At 49.4% G+C, this 21,225-nt stretch overlaps 1 protein-coding gene and 1 pseudogene across 1 annotated transcript; both read right to left on the bottom strand.

The window, feature by feature from the left end:
* Positions 1-342: 342 nt before the first annotated feature.
* EIF4EBP1 (eukaryotic translation initiation factor 4E binding protein 1) lies at positions 343-20,911 on the bottom strand. Its single transcript, XM_028095332.2, has 3 exons — positions 20,709-20,911; positions 2,815-2,994; positions 343-801 (listed from the first exon to the last, which is right to left on the bottom strand). Exons 1-3 carry the CDS (start codon positions 20,851-20,853, stop codon positions 770-772), a joined length of 357 nt encoding a protein of 118 aa, XP_027951133.1. The 5' UTR covers positions 20,854-20,911; the 3' UTR covers positions 343-769.
* On the bottom strand, positions 5,715-7,212 carry LOC114202234 (small ribosomal subunit protein uS14 pseudogene; annotated as a pseudogene).
* Positions 20,912-21,225: the final 314 nt, after the last annotated feature.

Here is a 21,225-nt window from a genome sequence, read left to right as displayed (position 1 = left end):
CCTTGGACTCTTGCAGGGAATGGGCCACAGAACGAAGGGGACGGGGTCACCTGACAGGCTTGGGGGACAAAGCCCGGAAAAGAAATAGCACCCACCACTGAATAACAGGAGCTAGAGGGCAGCACACAGCTCAAAGCCAGTCCCATCTGTCGTTTACTGGTATGCGTTTTACTTCTCTGAGCCAGTCTTCCGACCTGTACAATGAGGATAACAGTCTACTTACCTTCTAGGTTCAGTGTGAGAATCAAATGAGATAACATATAGGAAAGTATTTAGAAGTACAAATAGTAGTTGGTGTTAGTTATCCATATGGAGTTGAAAAGAGCTCAGACAGGGGCCAACTCTTGGCCCTAGGGCAAAGGTGGCTTTTATTTCCTCTCTTGGGGAAGAAGGGGGAGGGGAGTTTTCCCACACACACCAACCTAAGGAAGGGGTGGGTGCGCCACCAGAGGATGGGGCTGGAAGAGCTGAAGGGCTCCTCCACATCCAATCCTGGCCCTGGGTTGCAGGGTGTGCTCAAGAGAGTCACTCCCGTTAGGGTGGCAGCTTCTGCATGAATGAAGGCACATGGAGGTATCCGCTGGTGTTCACAAAGAGGAAGGGGGAGAAGGTGCCCTGAGTGAGGGAGCGGAGAGTCAGGATGGCCAACCCCATGCTCAACGCCTGCCCAGGATGAGGACTCGCAAAAGGCCTGACTGGTGTGACTTCTCTCCCGAGAAGGGCCGGGGTGGGGGGCCCAGAGGCACTGCTCGATTCAATGGCTGGTCCTTTAAATGTCCATCTCAAACTGTGACTCTTCACCTGGGGAGAGAAAGGACAGACGGCCAGGTAAGCAACGGGTGAATGGTAGGTCTCACACTTTAGAGGCCAGGGAGAGGTGTTAATTTTCATTTTGTTGTTCCTACAAGGGTAGGGGCCAAGGGAAATGGAAGGAGGGCAGGACTCCACTAGGAATTCCTGGAAACAGGCCTGAAGGTCCAGCTGTGTTCTCTTCCCCAATCCTAAAGGAAGAGCAGAGACTGTGTCTCCCCACAGGAGAAGTGACAGTCTTGAATTTTTTATAATTTTTATCGTTTTTAACAAGAGTGAATGGTTACTTGGCTTTGATATAAATACAACCTCACAGAAGAATGTTCCTTAAACATAAACCTTTTTTGAGCATGTGTCCCAACCTTGGTTTAGAAGATGGTAATACAACCTACTAGGCATATGTCCAACTGTCAACAGAATAGGAGTTATTTTGATAATTCAGCTACTCACTACCCTCACCCTCACTCTTTCCACAAAAACCTCCAAGCAACTCATGCTGCAGGAGGTTTTCTTTAATGGAGCTGCCTCATTCATGATCTCCTGGGTAAGGCTGCTTTGAGTTCTTCTATATACCAAGATGCCCACCCCGGCCCCCAGAGGGAAACTGACCACATCTTCTGGTTATATTTACACAAATACATGGTCCAAGGCTAGGAGCTTTGGCTAATATCCTATTAAGCAAAATGAAAAATTATGTCCATCCCTCACCATCACAACGGAACTCTTAGGCCATTATTGTGGGTTCAGGGTTGGTCAGCCTGGGGCACCTCTGGGCCAACCGTGCATTTGCTATGGGTGAGCACAGCTCCAGAAACTGGGAGGGGTTTGGCCCAGCCGTCAGGTAGTGATGGTTCCACAATGTCAGGTGTGACTACCTCCATCCTCGACTTCTAGTCTTTGGTTTGAGGCAAAAGGGGTGGGTGGGAAGCACCACGGAACTGACCACATGAATCTATTCATCCTTCTCTGCATCCTTTAATGAAAGGCAGGTGACCACACTGCCTGGAGCTGTCCTTCACACTGCTCCATGTGTGCCCAAGTACACCTCGCCGCCTCCCTCCTTCCCACTGTTCTCCAAGTCTTCAATGCAAGGCAAAGGCTGCCGGTCAGGGGCTGTGGGGTTTCCAGGGTAATTATGAATCACGTCCTACAGACCCTGGGTAGATAGACCCTGCTGCTGTCAGCAGGGCCAGTCCAGCCTGAGGTCCCAGATGCTTCCTCTCTGGCCTTGGTCCACTGCCTTCCGGGTGAAGGGTCATCAGGTTCCAATCTGACTCAGGTTGTCTGCAAGTGCTTACACCTCATCCTCCCACAGCGGGAGAGCTGAGATGCTCTGGCGAGCTAGTCATGATGCCACACAGAGTGCATTCACACACACAACCTCCACTGGGGTGGTCGCTCTGATTTAGGGGAAAGGTGGGGTGAGATACCAGGAAGGACCTAGCCACCCCATGTCAAACCTGCAGAAACACCTGGTTGCATTGTTTCTGTCTTCATCAAGAATCCACTAGTGGATCCACTAGCGGGTCAATATCCTGACAGGAGGCATCCTGGATTCCTTTCTCATCCTGTAGACCTGTAATTCCCTAGAGGGCAAGTTTACCATATCTTTGATAAGTCATGTCCTGCACATGCACATCATGGGTGTGTCCCAAGTGTGGCAGACACAAGGAAATGCTTCAGGGATAATAATACCAAGGGTCATGCTTATGAAAGTTGCTGTGTGGAGTCCCCCTCATTTCAAACAAGCTCCCCATGAATTAGATTACCTGATGGGGACAAATCACCTCTCCTGGAGTTCTTGGATTCCTTTCACGGGGAAAGTTGGTACCGTTGAAAGTTCTACCTACCCCCCCAAACCCATGTGTCTGGTCTCTGAGCTGCTCCGCAGAAGGTGGGGCAGTGACCCTCATTCCCCTCCCTGAAATTTCCTCTTTGAAGGGGCTCCACTGGCTGCATATGTTCCTTTCCTGAGGAAGAGCCTGGCCAAACCCTGTCACTCACCACCGGCCGGCTTATCTTCTGGGCTGTTGCGCAGGTGGTTCTGGCTGGGCTCTGTGGGGGGCTCCTCACTGGTGGGGCTGGTGACTCCGGGAATGGTGGGCAGGTCCCGCGGAGGTGTTTTGGTCACAGGTGAGTTCCGGCACTCCATCAAGAACTTCCGGTCATAGATGATCCTGGTACCTGGAAGGGGGACAGGGGCATTGAAAAAGCCATCTCAAACCTCCTGCCTGCTTATTTTCCACTTCTTTGAGGCACGGCTGTAGCAGAGGCAGCAGGTTTTTCTGCAGAAGCTGGACCAAGGAGGAGTGAGGCTGGGGTGCCTGGCGGGCTCAGTCGGCAGAGCATGTGACTCTTGATCTTGGGGTCATGAATTTGAGCCCCACCTTGGGGTTAGAGTTTACTTAAGAAAAAAAATGCAAAAAAAAAAGGGGGGGAGGAGCAAGGGAGACTCAGGACAATCATACCCAATACTACAGAAGGTACATGTTTTTTATTTATTTAAGAGAGATAGAGAGTGAGCACTAGGGCGGGGGAGGGGCAGAGGGAGAAGCAGACTCCCCGCTGAGCAGGGAGCCCGACGAAGTGGGGCTCGATCCCAGGACCCTGAGATCATGACCTGAGCCGAAGGCAGACGCTTAACCGACTGAGCCACCCAGGCGCCCCAACAAGGTACATTTTTATTCGTTTTTCAATTCAGTCCTTACAGTACCCTCATAGGATATCCGGAATCTGTAACTCTATTTTACAGATGAGCAAACAGAAAATTGAGTGATTCCCCCAAACTAGTAAAAAATGAGAACTCTTCCCGCCTGGGCTTTGTGGACAGGAGTGACGCACAGGCTCCTGCTAAGCCCGTCTCGCCTGTGACACCTGCTCTGATGTGTCACCACACTCAGGGCTTGCACATGGTCTGTGTTCTATCCACTCCCTCTTTGCTCCCCTTTCCCAAGCTTCACCCCAGGGTGAGGACCAAGTCTCCTGCAGTTATTCACTACCCTTAAACCACACCCAGGACCCACCCTGTGAGGGCGGTTGCCTGAGTGATACCTTAAAAAGGAACAGTTTCTACAGTCAGGACCAAGGATTCTTGTGCCCCAGCTGATTTCATCAAAGAACAGTGACTAGTGAGAGGTGATTCATGTTGGGTCCTTGGTTACTCAGGATGACCTCTAAGCACCAGGATGGTAGTAGTAACATCTTCAACACCTCCCTCACACTTCTGATTCTTCCTTTTCAACAAAGAGCAGGCCTCAGGCTCAAAGCCTTCCGCAGGCAGTGGAATCCAGCTAGAATTTAAAACTGTCTTGGTGTCATTATATTTCTTTTTATAGTTACCTTCTATTTATGGTAAGTGAATCTGGTTTTCCATATATAGTCATGATATCAAGTTTCCGTTTAATATATGATATCACTGAACATGATAATAGTATATATGTTATAAATAATACATATAATAAAATAAAAACTAAGTTAAAAAGGTAAAGGATATAAAGACAAATACTAAATATATATACAAACAGAAGACAAGGTACAGTACAAACTGCAGATGGAATTATGAGTGCCGGAGTTTAGAAGCGATGATTTTAAGACTTCAGGAATGTCCTTATCAATAAACCTGAAGTATTTTCCCCACTTAAGGACTACAGTGAGTGACATTCCAACAGTGGGGATCCACGTCTCCATGCTGAGCACCAGCCTGTGAGCGGCCCCAGGAGAGGAACCCATTTGCACCCCTGAGCTCTGAGTCTGAGTGCATGGGTTTGGGGTCCTTCTGCCGAGGGCTGGAATATGAGGAGCAGAAAAATGGTAAGGAGATACCAAAAGATGCACTTTCCCTCCTTTCATGTCCCCGTCTGGCTGTGGCCCTGCCTAGGCAGTTACCCCGTCTCGCTCTCCTTGCCTGAGAGAGGCAGGAACGCTGCAGCCTTGTCATCACCACCCTGTGGGCCACAGTCCACAGCTCACATTTCCTAGTGGGAGGGTGTAAAGCAAAGCACACAGAACCCAGGCCGCCTTGGAGGCTCTGCTGCCAACCGGCTGTGTGACCCTGTGCACAAGGCCCTCTGCTCCTCCCCCGTCTGGGCCTCAGTTTCTTCATCTGTAACATGAAGGGCTGAGTGCTTATGAGCCCAGGAGGCTACAAATGGGTAACAACAGTGCCTTCTCCTTGAGGGTAAATGCCCTGGCTTCAGAGACGGACCACTCTTTGTTTCTTGATCCTCAAGGCTCGGCAAGAATCTGCCCTGTCCTTGCCTCCCTCCAGCTTTGCTTTTTTTGTTGCTTTGTCCACTAAAGAATAGGGAACTGACCCCATCAGAGTGGAACCTAAGAGTTGGAGATTCAGTGGTCTCAAAAAAGAACTGGGAAAGTCGGTTAAGTGTCTTTCTTTTAAGATTTATTTATTCATTTGAGATAGAGAGAGCACATGCACACATGTGCACGCAAGGGGACAGGCGGAGGGAAAGAATCCTCAAGCAGACTCCCCACTAAGCACAGAGCCTGACTTGGGGCTCGATCCCAAAACCTGAGATCATGATCTGAGGCAAAACCAAGAGTCAGACACTTGATGAATGGAGCCATCCAGGCGCCCCTCAGCATCCGATTCTTGGTTTTGGTTCAGGTCATGATCTCAGGGTTGTGAGTTCAAGCCCCACATCGGGCTCCGACCTGGGAATGGAGCCTGCTTAAGATTTTCTCTCTCCTTCTCTCTCTGCCCCTTCCCCACTTCTCTTCCTCTCTTATAAAAAAAAAAAGAGGGGCGCCTAGGTGGCTCAGTTGTTAAGCATCTGCCTTCGGCTCAGGTCATGATCCCGGGGTCCTGGGATCGAGCCCCACATCAGGCTCCCTGCTCAGCGGGAAGCCTGCTTCTCCCTCTCTCACTCCCCGTGCTTGTGTTCCCTCTCTCGCAGTGTCTCTTTCTGTCAAATAAATAAATAAATAAAAATCTTAAAAAAAAAAAAAAAAAAGAAAGAAAGAACCAGGGGGTCAGCAGCTTCTGGAGAAGCTCTTTAAAGTCATGAGCCTCCAGAGATTTTTTTTACATTGTGGTAAAATACAAATAACATAAAATTTACCATCATAACCACTTCTAAGTGTACAGTTCAGTACATTCACAGGGTTGTGCAACCAATCTCCAAAACGCTTTCATCTTGTAAAACTGAAACTCTATACCCAGGAAATAGCAACTCCTATTTCCCTTCCCCTAACCCTTGGAAACCACCATTCTATTTTCGGTCTCTATGAATTGGGCTGCTCTAGGAACCTCATATAAGTGGAACCATACAGTATCTGTCTTTCTGTCACTGGCTTATTTCACTTAGCATAATGTCCACATGTGGACGATGTGTCAGAACTTCCTTACTTTTCAAGGCTGACTAATACTCCATTGCGTGGATATACCACATTTTGTTTATCCACAGACATTTAGGTTCCTTCCACCTTTTGGCTATTGTGAATAAATACTGCTGTGAACACGCGTGTGCAAATTGCTCTTCAAGATCCTGCTTTCAATTCTTTAATTGGAGTATTTTTTATTTTATGTACAGTGAGTTGACATTAAAGTAGGTATCCTGATTATCTGCAGTTAACGTAGGTTATCTTGGATGACCAATTCAAGGAAGTTCACTTAATCCAACTTAATGAAGCCTATATCCTTCGCGTACTGACGGAAACACGGGCGGCACATATTGAGGCCGTATTTCCGGGTCAGACCGTGCCGGTTTGAGCAGACGCGGCAAGAACGAGAACCCTGGCCAAATTTCCTCGGATGGCTCCAGTACAGCTGCTGGTGACCCATCTTGCTCTCTCGGATGCAACGAGGCAAAAAACCCTGCTTTCAATTCTTTAAGGGTGTATACTGGGAAGTGGCACCAGGCGATTTTTAAATCCTTAATTATACTTAAAAGAGAAAAAGAGCCTCTGTGCCTTTTGTCCCACACCTAGGGCAGTTGTTTAAAAGAAAGAATCCTCATTTGAGCTAATAAAACCCAGAAACTAAATGCCAACAGAGGCAGCACCCAAGACACCCACCATCAGAGTATTTTAGCTGGGGAGGGAGCCTGCAAGGGGTGTGGGATGGTGGTGTTCAGAAAGTCAGCTGACAAAGGCGCCAAGCCTTGGAGGGGACCCCAAACCCCCTCTGACTCATCTGGGGTCAGTGAGGAATATGAGATGGCAATCAAGGTAGTGGAAATGTTTCCTATGGAAGCAGCTTTAGCTTTTCAACCCTCAATTCTTCCATCCCTTCATGGGATGCACCACCACACAGCTTCAGCCAACAGTGATCTTCTGGAAATTCCCTCTGTCTCCCACAGATGAGACAAACAAAACACACAGTCTCATATTGTCAAAAATAGGCACCCTTGGTTGAAATGCAGTCTACCAGAGCTGGGGACTTGGCCTGCATACAAGAACAGGAAGTAGAAACTGGGGGGGGGGGTGTGCCAAGGTCCCTGCAAGATACCGAGCAGCAACAGCTGGAGGGTGCTGGTCAGGTGTGGGCTCTGGGGTATGTGGGTATCACCCCTGGCAGTTTCCACATAATACTCTATAGCTGAGGGCCTACTCTCTCTTTCTATATTAGGGAAAATGACCCAACTCTGTTAGGCTTCTACAAACAAGAGCATGAAGAGCTTCTGAGGCTCTAGGTGGCTTCAAGATGGCAAAGCCAAGACATTTTTTTCCCTGCTGCTTCTCTCAAAAATCATGCAAACACCAAGAAATAAAACAAGAAACAGAAGCACATACTCAAGTTGGAAGCAAGTGGGGCTCACCCCAAATCACAATATATGAATACAGAAAGTGAATGGAGGAATAGTTCTAACAGAGAGTTTGAGGGTAGCATCTAAATGCAGGGAGGTGGGGGTGGACATGACAATAGGAAGTGGGGTTCTGGAGGAACCCAGGAAGGTTCGGGAATTAGAGGCATAATGGAAAATGGGAATGGGGCTAACAATAAGGAGAGATGCCTTATGCCCCTCACTCCAGGAGGGAGGGGAGACAGGGAAATTAAGTTCAAGTTGACCTTCGGAATGGTGAGCCTCAAACGCCTAGCCCTTCCTGGCTTCAGAATAAAGAGCAAAGATAAAGACCGATTGATGCTGATTTTGGGAAGGGGGTTCTGGATGAAAAACAGGAGCTAGCCACCAGATTGAGCCCACCAGCCTCCACACCTCGCAAAGGGCCTCTAGTCAGCTCTGCAGTACTCACTCTTAAACATAACTAGCTGGATGCCTCCACACAGTTCTGAGAAAAACTTACAACATCTATGGAGAGATCCAAACAAACCAGCAGAAGGAAATAGTAAAGGGACTCTACTGTTTTTTAAACTTTTAAACTTTTTGAAGACTTTAAAGAACAGAAAGGAAAAAAGATAATAGGCAAAAAAAAAAAAGAACAAATTAGAAATCTAGTATCAGATAATAGAAAGTCAAGAAAGAAAGGAGAAACTGCTAGAAGGAATTTACTGAAAAAGACAAAAAAAGAGAAAAATTTACAGAATTGAGAGATCAGTCTTGAAATGCCCTTTGAGTATCGTCCTGTGTAATGAATTAAAAAAACCCACTTAACATTCATGAAATTTCACAATCGTTTGGATAAAAAGATCCTAAAATCTTCCAGAAAGGGAAAAATACAACAGGTGCACACAAGGATTGGGAATAAGAATGGAATAAACATTTTCTTTTTTTTAAGATTTTATTTATTTGACAGAGAGAGACACATGGAGAGAGGGAACACAGCAGGGGGAGTGGGAGAGGGAGAAGCAGGCTTCCTGTAGAGCAGAGAGCCCGACGCAGGGCTCGATCCCAGGACCCTGGGATCATGACCTGAACCTAAGGCAGACGCTTAACCGACTGAGCCACCCAGGCGCCCTGGCATAAACGTTTTCAATGGCAATGCTGGAAGCCTGAAGATGGTAGGTCAATGCCTTCGTAATCCCGAGGGAGAATCCATTTCTGCCTGGTTTTACACCCAAATACTAATCAAGTAAAAGTAGACTAGAGGCATTTTCAGAACGCTACAGGAGGAATATTCTACCAAAATTAGACCAAGAGGAAGGGCTTCCAGGGATCTCCTATCAGTGGCTACATGGCAGGTCCAGAGCCTGTCAGTTCCGGACAGTTCCGGACAGAGGGAAAAAAAAATGGACTGATAAATCCAGAAGTTGGATTTTGTGTGTAAAACTGTATTTTGTTTAGTATTTTAGAGGTGCTGGAGGGTGTGGAAGACTTATTTGAATGAAAACTAAGCACATTTTTAAAAAGTAATCTCTATACCCAATGTGGGGCTCAAACTCACAACCAAGAAAGAGTCTCATGGTCTATGGACTGAGCCAGCCAGGCGCCCTAAAACTAACTGCATTTTAAAGATTTACTTATTTGAGAGTGACAGAGAGAAAGAGAGCACGCGCATGCAAACACACACACACACACACACACACACACAGATGTGAGTGCTCACGTGAGTGGTTGGGGGAGCAGAGGGATAGAATCTTTTAAGCAGACTCTCCCGCTGAGTGCAAAGCCTGAGACTGCCTCAGTCTCAAGACCCATGAGATAATGACCTGAGCCGAAACCAAGAGCTGAAACCCAAAACTAACCACATTTTAAAACAAGATTTTATTTATGTATTTGACAGAGAGAGACACAGCGAGAGATGGAACACAGCAGGGGGAGTGGGAGAGGGAGAAGCAGGCGGCTGCTGAGCAGGGAGCCCGATGTGGGACTTAATCCCAGGACCCTGGGATCATGGCCCGAGCCGAAGGCAGACGCCCAACAACTGAGGCACCCAGGTGCCCCTATTAACTATTTCTAAAAAGTTGTATAATGGAGCACCTGGGTGGCTCAGTTGGTTAAGCGTCCAACTCTTGGTTTCGGCTCAGGTCATGATTTCATGGTCCTGGGATCGAGCCCCGGGTCAGGCTCCCTGCTCAGCGGGAACCTGCTTCTCCCTCTGCCTTTGCCCCTCTCCCCCACTTGTTGTGCTCTCTCTTAAATAAATAAAATCTTTAAAAAAAAAAAAAAGTTAGGGGTGCCTGGGTGGCTCAGTTGGTTAAGGGTCTGCCTTTGGCTCAGGTCATGATCCCAGGACCCTGGGATCGAGTCCCACATGGGGCTCCCTGCTCAGCGGGAAGCCTGCTTCTCCCTCTGCCTGCAGCTTCTCCTGCTTGTGCTCTCTCTCTCTCTTACAAATAAATAAAATCTTAAAAAAAAACACATTGTTAAAAAAAAGTTGTACAATAATTACCTGGCTCATCAAGGGTCATAGTAATAAAAATAATGCATATTTTTAATAAATTTGTGATATAGGGGCACCTGGGTGGCTCAGTTGTTAGGCGTCTGCCTTCGGCTCAGGTCATGATCCCAGGGTCCTGGGATCGAGCCCCGCATCGGGCTCCCTGCTCGGCGGGAAGCCTGCTTCTCCCTCTCCCACTCCCCCTGCTTGCGTTCCCTCTCTCACTGTGTCTCTCTCTGTCAAATAAACAAATAAAATCTTTAAAAAAAAATTGTTGTGATATAACTATATTGGGGAATGGGAAGAGAAGGGTGTACAAATGATAGTAAGTCCTCAAAAAGAAATATGGGGGTAAATCCCCAAAAAAGAGCTGGAAAATGTTAGTTACTTCTAAAGAGTGGGGGGGGGGAGTGGAGAGGCAAGAGATTACTGCTTTGTTAGGAGTCTTTTAGTAATCTTGAGATTTAACTATTTATGTATATAAACAACTTACATATAACTTTGACATACTTTTATTATGGAAAAAAATCAAGCCCAAACAGGGCGCTTGGGTGGCTCAGTTGGCTGGGTGACTGCCTTTGGCTCAGGTCATGATCCTGGAGTCCAGTCCCAGGATCCAGTCCCACATCAGGCTCCCTGCTCAGCATGGAGTCTGCTTCTCCCTCTGCCCCTCCCCCCTCTCAGGCGCTCTCTCATTCTCTCTCTCAAATAAATAAAATCTTTAAAAAAAAAATCAAGCCCATACAAAAGAAGACAGACTAACATACACACACACACATATGTATGTAAAACTCTGATTTTTTTTTAAATATTACATGACAGGTTAAATTATGGATCAGACCTACAATTAGATGCTGTACGGTTACTATTTGGAACAAGTGTACATTGTCCATGACATATTGTGTGAAACAGAGTCACAGAATTGTGTGTATTTTATGTCTGGTGACTTCTGGGGGAGTGAGATAATCCAGGCAAAGTGAACATCTTTTACACTGAGCATATTTTGCTTTTTAATACAAAACCTCTGATACATAGAGCATTAAGCAAACAAATAAATAAGGATATAGGGTCAGAATCTCCTTTTCTAGTAAGTCAAGTTAAAATGGCCTTGGCTGGAACTAGGTAGACTCCCCCACTCTCCCTAGAAAGCCTCGGGGGCTCTCTGCTGGACAGGGTAAGTGGAGCACTGAGCCTGCCCCTCCAGCACCTCTCTGGGCTGTTGTGTGCTAGGCCCTGTCCATGTCAGACTTTAACTCCCAACTTCATAGGGTTATGGGGTGGATTAGAACAGTGGCTGGCACAAGATAAGACCCATACAAACAAATCCTAGCTCTTACAACTGGCATGGCTTCAGGTGACATATTTTATGGACCAATTATATGGTCAGAGCTAGGACAAATCAGAGGGGAGGGAAGCAACCCTAAAAAGAGATTGGGGTGGAGGGGGGAGGGTAAGGGCACCCTCTATCCTTTTTTTGGCCCACAGAAACGGGCTTCAGGAATCAACATGAGCTTTGGCATGTTTGGTAAGCCAGTGTCATTCAGGACTTTATTTAGATGTGCACCAAATACAACAATGGCATTTTTTCTCAAGGCATGCTTGTGGTGACGACAGTTTGCTTGAATGTACAACGAATGCAGACCTCCCGGGGCACCTGGGTGGCTCAGCTGGTTAAGCGTCTGGGTCGGGTCATGATCCCAGGGTCCTGGGATCGAGCCCCCAGTTGGGCTCCCTGCTCGGCAGGGAGTTTGCTTGTCCCTCTCCCTCTGCCCCTCCCCGCTTGTGCTCCCTCTCTCTCAAATAAATAAAATCATAAAAAAAAAAAAAGAATGCAGACATTGCCCTCGGGTCTGTTTTCCTCACCTATAAACAAGGGCGGTGTACTAGGCTCATTCAAACTATTTTTAAAGCACCAACCATGTGCCAGGCTTTATAGGTAATCTTTAGGGTCTGTTTCAGCTCTGACTCGCTACCATTTATTTTGGGGATCTTGTTATTGGCAGGTGGTCTGTGTGGTGCAAATAGCACAGTGCTTGGAGGCACAAGTTCTGGACTCAAACCTGGGTGTGGTATGCTAGCCCCTCAACCCTGAATGGCAGCTGAATTCCTCAGCTCTTAAGAGGAGGGTATTAGGGCGCCTGGGTGGCTCAGTCGGTTAAGCATCTGCCTTCGGCTCAGGTCATGATCCCAGAGTCCTGGGATCGAGTCCCGCATTGGGCTCCTGCTCTGTGGGGAGACTGCTTCTCCCTCTCCTCCCCACTTGTGCTCTCTCTCTCACTATCTCTGTTTCTCTCTCTCAAATAAATAAAATCTAAAAAAAAAAAACAAAAAGAGGAGGGTACTAACTCACCTCACAGGAGTACTGTGAAGATGAAATCACGATCTGTCTGTGGGCCAGGCGCTGTGCTTATAGCCCGATATGCCAGGTCTCCGTGCTCCCATTCCCCTACTCCCTACAAGGGAGATACAGTATCCTCAACTCAGAGACAGGACACTGAGGCTCAGAAAGGCTGTCCCCAGGGGCAGACCTAGCCTGTATTGCCTCTAATCCTCAACACCAACCTCTGTTTAAAACTAGACAAGCTGCCATGGCTCAAGGGTCTTCTGACTTTTACCTGTTCTTCTGAGTATTTGGCCAGAACAGGATGTTCCCTGAGAGAGGACGGTCCTGAACTCTTCTCCACCTTCCCACAGTACCCACACTCAGGCTCAAAATGTGGCTGGCTATGACTCCTGTAAATTGAGCCCAGCTTTTGCTTTCCCCTGTGCCTCCCCTGGCGGAAACATTCTTCCCGAGCAGGGGGACGTGAGGCCGAGCAAGAGTACAAGAACGGAATTCCTAGAACTGCTGTTCCCATTCCAGGGAAAGGGAGAGTGTTTCACAACACGCTCGGGGGGAGGCTCAAATGCCTATGCTCAGATGCAAGCCGGCAGCCTGTGAACTAAATACTCCAGATCATTTTACATTCAGCTCTTGCCATCAGCTCTGTGTCATCGTGGAGGCAAACCCACAGGGGCTACCAGGGGTCTCCCTCCCTGCCCACCACACACCAGGCAGTCTGTTTAGCAAGCTGAGCCACCTTGTCAGGGAGAAAATCTTGGGTAGAGAACCAGAGCATGCTCGGCCAGAGATTTTTCTTCACTTCTGACCCTATCTGCAAAGAGAACCAAGATCTGGATGTTTCTCAGGGGCCAGAAATGTTACAAAGCTCCTTAAATACCAAATGAGGGCAATCAATGAGTGACAAAGGGCCCTCTCACCTTTGAGGCCCTGACACGTGAGGGAACAGGCCACTTTATCTGAAAATAATGCAGCAGAGATAAGGCTTTTGCAGAAACATACAGAACAAAACAGCAGAAGCAATTATTCTAAGGGCTGGCCAAGCTCCTTCTCCTTCCCTCACTTGCCCCCAAACACTTCAAAATGCACCTGTGCAGAACAGGCTAAGGCTACCCCTGGAATTCATTACCAACAGGGAGTGCCCATCTGAAATGCCTCGTTACATAGCAACAAAAGCTGTGGTTGGAAAAGGGAGGGGCCCTGTTTTCTGTGTGAATTGCCTCCACACCACATCCAAATTCATTTGCTGAAGCTCCAACCTCCAGTACCTTGATGAAACTGTATTTGGAGATAAGGTCTTTAAAGAGGTCATTAAGTTAAAATGAGGCTGTTAGGGTGGGGCCCTGATCCAATATACAGGTGTCCTAAGTAGAGAGAGACGGGGTGGGGCGCCTGGGTGGCTCGGTTAGGTGTCCAACTCTGGGTCTCAGCTCAGGTCATGATCTCGAGGTTGTGGGACTGAGCTTCCCCTGTCCCCCGCCCCCAGCTCCATGCTCAGTGGGGAGTCTGTGCATGCATGCTCTCTCTCTCAAATAAATAAATAAAATCTTTAAAAAAAAAAAAAGGAGAGAGGGAGATACCACAGATACCAGTAAAGAAGCAGCATGAGGACAGCCGTCTGCAAGCCAATGGGAAGGGTCCAAGAGAAACCAACCCTGACGGCGCTTTGCTCTTAGACTTCCAGCCCCCAGAACCGTGAGAAAATACATTTCTGTTGTGGAAGCCCCCCAGTCTGTGGTATTTTGTTATGGCAGCCCGAGCAAATTAGTAAGGGGCCTGCTTTCCCCTTTTATTCCAAAGGGCAGGAGACAGAAATCAGCGTACACACACTCTCTTTACAGCAGCAGACATGGTATGTGTCACCAGGAAACCAAAGCGAGTTCTGGAGCCACCTGCACCTCCTGGCATTCTCACTCCTACACATTTTTGGACCACTGGCTCAAAACTTGACTCCATGTTCCTGCCAGCACTCCAGAAAATCAAGGATGTTCAAATCAGAGTGCTGGGCAGGGGCAGCTGGGCAGGGCAAGCGTGGGCTCCCCTGAAGGGTGTTCCCAAAGCCTGGCTGCTTGAGGACAGAGGACGCAGGCTAGCTAGCAGGTAGCAAGGGAAGCATGACACAAACGGAAGGCATTGACCAGGGGCCTGCTATCATGACCAACCTGTACAGTTTGCTTTGGGGAGCTGAGTCGGGCCTTGAAAACAGGGCACAGGATCATTGGCTCAGGGTTTTCAGGAAGGTGTCCTCAGTTCTTTTTTTTTTTTTTTTTAAGATTTTATTATTTATTTGACAGAGAGAGACCCAACGAGAGAGGGAACACAAGCAGGGGGAGTGGGAGAGGGAGAAGCAGGCTTCCCACCGAGCAGGGAGCCCGATGTGGGGCTCAATCCCAGTACCCTGGGATCATGACCTGGGCCAAAGGCAGGTGCTTAACAACTGAGCCACCCAGGCGCCCCAGGTGTCCTCAGTTCTTAACTCAAGAGGCAATTTACAGGCTTGTGATTCTGGTCTGCTTCTATACCCGGCCTTGGTTCTGCATGGCCACACAGCAGGATGGGAGGTTAAGTTCCCTCAAAGGACCACACTTTGAGGCTTGGCCTTTGTGGAAGACCGCCTGAAAATGTGGCCCTGTAACTCTTCCCATCCCTGCCCTATAGAAGGCTTCTCTCATTCCAAGGCAATCATATCCACCCTCTTGGAATCTGGGCTAGCCCTGTGGCTTGCTTTGACCAATAGAATACTGCATATGTGATGTTATGTGACTTCTGAGCCTAGGTCTTAAGGGGCCTTGAAAACTGTCATGTAAATAAGCTCAGGTTAGACTCCTGAATGGCAGGGGACCAAGACGACAGAGAACTCCCAGCCTTCCAGGTGTCCCTAGCAATGCCCCAGCAATGTGGGTAGGCCATCTTGGACCTTCAAGCCCAGGACAATCTAGCTGCCAACGTTATGTAGCCAGATGAGTAACCTCAGGAAGATCATCAAAGAATGCCCAACCAGCCCAAAGAATGGAGAGAAATAACAAATCATTGTTGCTGAAGTTACTAAGTTTTGTGACACTCCAGGCTCTCTCGGCAAACTTTCAGGGGTACCGACACTGGATTACAAGACACCCTGTGCTCCCCGTGTCCCCCATCATCCAAATGTCATGGGCAGATGTGACTTACTCTTGCCTAGTCAGAGATGCTGGGTGCAAACAAGTAAACAAGGAGCACCCATCCTAGTGTCTGAGGCCCTGGCCCCACTACTGACATGTTCCGTATAAAGGCCACTTCCTTCTACTTTCTGTTCACTAACTGAAACAGTAGTATTAGAAATACTGTCATCTGTAATACTGGGATAAGTGAGAAAGTTCAGGGAAAGTTAGTTCTATCCCTGGGACATTTCAAGGTAAGCAATTATATATACCCTGCAACTAAAAGGGCAGAAAAGAAAAATTTGAATGTTATCATTAAGCCAGCTCAGACCCAGGCCTGGTGGTAAGAGCCAGGTTACCCTGAGAATACTGTCATTCTAGGAGTCTTTTCAACTCTTCATTTTCTTCCTTTTTTTTTTTAAGATTTTATTTGACACAGAGAAAGCGAGAGAGAGAGCACACAAGCAGGTGGGGCGGCAGAGGGAGAGGGAGAAGCAAATACCCAGCTGAGTGGGGAGCCCAATGTGGGGCTCAATCCCAGGACCCTGGAATCCTGACCTGAGCTGAAGGAAGACGCTTAACCGACTGAGCCACCCAGACGCCCCAACTCTTCACTTTCTAAACACCTGACTCAGCACTCAAAAGCCAAGATAGGAAGATGAGTAACACTGCTGGGAAAGAACTTCCCTTCTACTCTAGGGAACAAACATGTAAACAAATACACGTGATTCATTTGTCATGAATCATAACGGGAGAAGAGCATGGGCGTGGCTCTGAGACCTGAAAGTGACGAGTTTTCTGTTTGTTTGAACATGTAAAACCTAGGTGTACAAATGAACATTCTTTGTTAAAAACCTTCCCCCTGGGGGGCGCCTGGGTGGCTTAGTCATTGCGCATCTGCCTTCGGCTCAGGTCATGATCCCAGGGTCCTGGAATCGGCCCCGCATCGGGCTCCCTGCTCAGTGGGAAGCCTGCTTCTCCCTCTCCCACTCCCCCTGCTTGTGTTCCCTCTTTTGCTGTGTTTCTCTCTGTCAAATAAATAAATAAAATCTTAAAAAAAAAACAAAAAACCAAAACATCCCCCTGGGGAGCAATCCTCTTTTCCATACTGCTGTCCCATATCATTCCTTCTCGGCAAGGATATCAAATAAAGACCCATACGAAAAAATGCCTCACTGCTTTATACCAACAGACAGACATGGTACCACCCTGCCTGTCCTTTTACCAAATTTGGTAATGAAGGATTTTTTTGCTCTTTCAGAAAAAATTACATAAGTTAAAAAATCAAACTCCTCTTTCAAATCAGGCCCTGCCTACCTCTGAGGATATTGTAGGACAACAACAAAATGTAAGCCTCGGAAGGCAATTAAAATCTCACAACTAGGGGCGCCTGGGTGGCTCAGTCGTTAAGTGTCTGCCTTCGGCTCAGGTCATGATCTCAGGGTCCTGGGATCGAGCCCCGCATCAGGCTCCCTGCTCAGCAGGAAGCCTGCTTCTCCCTCTCCCACTGCCCCCCTGCTTGTGTTCTCTCTCTTGCTGTCTCTGTCAAATAAATAAATAAAATCTTAAAAAAAAATCTCACAGCTATGTGTGCACTGTTAGCAAGTAAGGCCTAGCAGGCTGAAGACTTGGAGCAGGTGACTCTCACGTGAGAATCATACAAGTTCTACTGGTTACGGAGGGTGGGGGGTGTCTGCCTAATCGCTTCATTCTATGGCTACAACTTTGATGCTTCTGTTTCAGGTGTGTCTCCATCTTCCTAAGTAGCAAGCCAAGCCCTTGAGGTCAGACTGTCTTCCGGTTCTGGATGTGGTGAATGCCTTAGAACCAGGGAGGCTGACGGGCATCAGAGAGAGTTTGGGGTGCTCTACATTCGGCCCCCCCATCAAAGTCTTTAATGAGGGGCAGTGTGGAATGTTCTAAATGCTTTAAAAGGAAGCTCAGAACAGTGTGAGAAGAGAGCCCATTACATTTCCCTCACTGCCTTAATGTCCAAGTTCTTTTAACCTGTCCTTAATAATGAGACCCTGGGCAATCAGAAGACATCTTCCCCTGTGTGACTGAGGCCTCCCGACACTGAGGCCTCTCTCTGTGCTCTAGCTTGTGCCCAGCCCACTTCCTCCTCTTCCCAGCACTGTCTGTTCCATAGCCAAAGACTTGGGAGCTGCTCCAAGATAAGCTTCACGGCCTCAGGCTTTGTTTATCTAAACCAGGGTGCCAGTAACATCTGTAGCCCTACCTGCCTACCTCTGATTAACCTTATCCAGGTACTGGGTTTGGGTATGATTACCAGCCAAGCAACCCTGGAGGGTTGGGGGTCAAGCATCCACCATGGGACAGCGAACATGAAGGTTGACGGGAGGGGGTGGAAGCAGAATTTCTGACCCATTCTAAGGTTCTGCTGGTGTGTGGTGTCACCAGTCACTTTGAAGCCTCCACAGGCTCAAATATTCATACACAACACTCCTTTTAACAAATTTCTCTAAAGTTCTCCAGACTTCTAACCAGACCAGTGATTTACCTTGTGAAAGGTTAATGACCATGGAAAGTAAACTGGCGTCTTAGGAATGGAGATGGCTCAAATCAGCTGCTGTTCCTGTTCCTCTGGGGACAAACACGGCAGTTCCATTCCCAGCAAGAGTGACCTGCGGACACTGCGGGAGCTCCTGACACCTGCAAATAAGCTAGTGCAGGCACCTGCACAGACTCTCTCCAGACCCTGGTTTGAAGGCTGATGCCCCAACCTCAAGAGAAGTTTACCTGATTAGAAGCATCACTTTTTGCCAGACCCCAGAGGTGTGAAAAGGTGGGGGAAGTCACATTCCACTAATTTCTGAGTACTCAGTGTGGTACTTAGATTAATCACTAGGAGCTGGTTAGAAATGTAGCCTCTCGGGGCACCTGGGTGGCTCAGTCGGTTAAGTGGCTGCCTTCAGCTCGGGTCATGATCCCAGGGTCCTGGGATCGAGTCCCGCATCGGGTTCCCTGCTCAGCGGAGAGCCTGCTTCTCCCTCTCCCTCTGCCTGCTGCTCCCCCTGCTTGTGCTCTGTCTCTCTCACTGTCTCTCTCTCTGTGTCAAATAAATAAATAAAATCTTAAAAAAAAAAAAAAGAAAGAAAGAAATGTAGCCTCTCAGGCCCAAACCCAGAACCTACAGAATCAGAGTCTGCATTTAAGTGAGGTCTCCAGGTAATTCATATGTACATTGAGGAATGAGAAACAGCACTCTAGGCTGGAGCAAAAGAGTGCCAGAAATGACCTTTTCTTAGGTTAAGCCTCTTTGCCTTGGCAAAGAGGTAGGGTGAGGTTGGGCTTTGGAGGAAGACTCCAAGCCCTGGCTAACTGAGGCAGACCAGACTCGCTGACGTTAGCAGAAGCAAGGTGTGATTTTCCAGGTTATGGACTGTGAGCTGTCCCTGTCGCGCTGGACACTCCAGACAAGAAAGCTGGCTTTAGGCTCCTGGCACGGCTAGCTTTCTTCCAGTTGGCCTCAGAAATAAAGTTACACTCTGGTCCAGGTGTCCCTTTCCCTCTCTCCCAACTAAAGACCTTCAAAGGCAGGGAAATTTGTTCTGGTTTACCAAAAAACAAAACAAAACAAAACCAAAAACCCATTTCCCAGTCTATGGTGAGAAGTGGATCAGAGTTCCCTACAAACAGTAACCCTGGCCATGGCTTCCAATCTGACCTGTCCCCATCCAGCAACAAAGGGTGCAAAAAACAGAACCTGAGCCTTCAGACCTGCCTCAGTGCCCAACCTAAAAATGATCAAGTAGAGTTTCACACCCTTACTTGAAGGAACCCCAAAATTGTCAGGAAAGATTCTGGTAGACACAGCATGACACAGAGAAAGCCCACCAAGTGGACTACAAAGACCTATATAGCAGGAAAACAGAATTTGAGTCAAGGGTGGCGAAGGCTCACCAAGAACTTTTCCTTTGATCATTTTTAATAGAAGAGAGATTCCCCCCCCCCCATGCTTGCATACGATTTCTTGTTCAATCTGAGAAAACCGTGTGACGTTGGACAAGGGACACGTGTTTTCAAGTTTGGAGCCCCGATAAAACAAGTACATCTATGATCCTTAACAGTTGTATGTTTTGGATCAAACGGCTCACACCTCGGATCTGGCAGTGTTTGCCGGTGGTGGGGCCGCTGCCTGAGAACATAAGCATGTGGCCCCCGACGCTGGCAAGGGAGGAGGCTGCCGCTCTGCCCGCCACGACCTGCACCCCTGCCTCTCAACCGAGCGCCACTATCTGCAGCTTTGGGCCGGGGCGGTGGAGGAGGGTGGAGGGGAGGGGAGAAGGGCAAAGCGGGGTGAGGGCAGCGCGAAGATGGTAGGGAAGTGGTGAGCCACGAGGATTTCATCATGCAAACGGGCTGGCAGGTTTCATCAGCGCCTGTGCGCCGGGGCTCCCGGGCTGGGAGGGAATGCCTGGCTCCCGAGGGCAGCCCAAGGCTGGCCCCCACCCGTGCCAGCTCAGCTTCCTCTTCCTCATACACTCTCAGGGAGGTCATACGGTTCCCCCTCCCCCCCTGGACAGAAGAACGTGTTTTTCTGCACAGCCCTGCCCGCGGCCCCAGGTCCCTCTGCGGAGATCCCATACGCGTAAATGCGCAACCTGCCACGGGTGCAGGTGAGGCGCTGCTGGAGCAGGCGAGCGCCCTCAGCCCAAATCCTCGGTCAGAGGGTGCTGGCCCAATGCAAAACTGGGGGTACGTCGGGAAGGAAAAGGGATTCTGCAACAGAGAACGCCCATCCCATCCCCTAAAAAACCCAGGCCAGGCCTCTCCTAGCTCCCAGGCCACACTGACCCTATGCTATTCTGCCTCAGAACGCCCCCATGCCCACAAGGGGCAGCACACCTCGGCATGTGGTCGTTCTGGAAGCGTGCGTATTTGTTTGGGTAGGGGTACTCCGCTGTCTCTCCCAGGGGGAGGAAACTAATGGAGCAGGTTGCAGCCCGGGCTCGGGAGCACGCATCCAGAGGACAGGCAGTGGGAAGCGGCCATCTGTTGGCTGCCGGGGGCCACCTCCGTGACCGTCGCTGCCTCCCTGATGCCTTTATTCCAGTTACCGCGCCCCTCGGCCCGGTCGCCCCGTACAACAGGCGGCTCCCGACCCCTCCGGCTCTGCTCAGTCAGTCCTCCGCACCGCCCGCACCGGAGCCCGCCCCTACCTCCCGGGGTGGTGCTGAAGAGCGTGCCGCCGGGGGTGGTGCTGTAGTCCCCGGGCGGAAGCTGCACGCCATCGCCGAGGATCACCCGGCGAGTGGCGGGGATGGCCCGGCTTGGGGTCTGGCTACAGCTGCTGCCCCCGGACATGGTCTCCCGCGCGCTGCGCCTGCAGCCGGAGCGTGGCCCTCCGGCCGCTCAGGCCCCTCCCGCTTCGCCCCGCCCCGCCCCGCCCACCCCTTCCGCCTCTGCGCCTCGGGGCCCCCTGGGATTTGTAGTTGCAGCCGCGCAGCTGCCGCACCCGCCTCCGCACGGCTACCCGTAAGTGCGTTCCTCCGCAGCTCCGGGCGGAGGCTGCGCGCGGGTGCGGACACCGCCCCTCTTGGGCCCGCCCCTTTCGCTCGCGGGTCCCTCCCCGCCACGCTGGCCACGGCGGGGTTCGGGCGTGGGCCCGGGGCTTGCGTGGCTTGACGCTTCGCGGGGTCCGGGCGGTGTGTCAGGGCTGTGTGGGGTTCCTAAGCG

The sequence above is a fragment of the Eumetopias jubatus genome, unplaced genomic scaffold (assembly GCF_037043125.1).
Source record: "Eumetopias jubatus isolate StellerSeaLion01/CBP00866 unplaced genomic scaffold, mEumJub1_p1.0 scaffold_2, whole genome shotgun sequence".
NCBI classification, from domain to species: Eukaryota; Metazoa; Chordata; class Mammalia; order Carnivora; family Otariidae; genus Eumetopias; species Eumetopias jubatus.
Note: the sequence above shows the minus strand (reverse complement) of the source record. Positions and strands in the feature narration are given on the sequence as shown.

Bases quoted from the DNA above. Each gene is read 5' to 3' on its own strand.
- EIF4EBP1 (XM_028095332.2), bottom strand. From the start codon at position 20,853: ATGTCCGGGGGCAGCAGCTGTAGCCAGACCCCAAGCCGGGCCATCCCC. The intron at 2,995-20,708 runs GTAGGGGCGGGC...TCCCCCTTCCAG, and splicing joins CTTCAGCACCACCCCGGGAG to GTACCAGGATCATCTATGAC. The intron at 802-2,814 runs GTGAGTGACAGG...TTCTCTCCCCAG, and splicing joins AGAAGATAAGCCGGCCGGTG to GTGAAGAGTCACAGTTTGAG.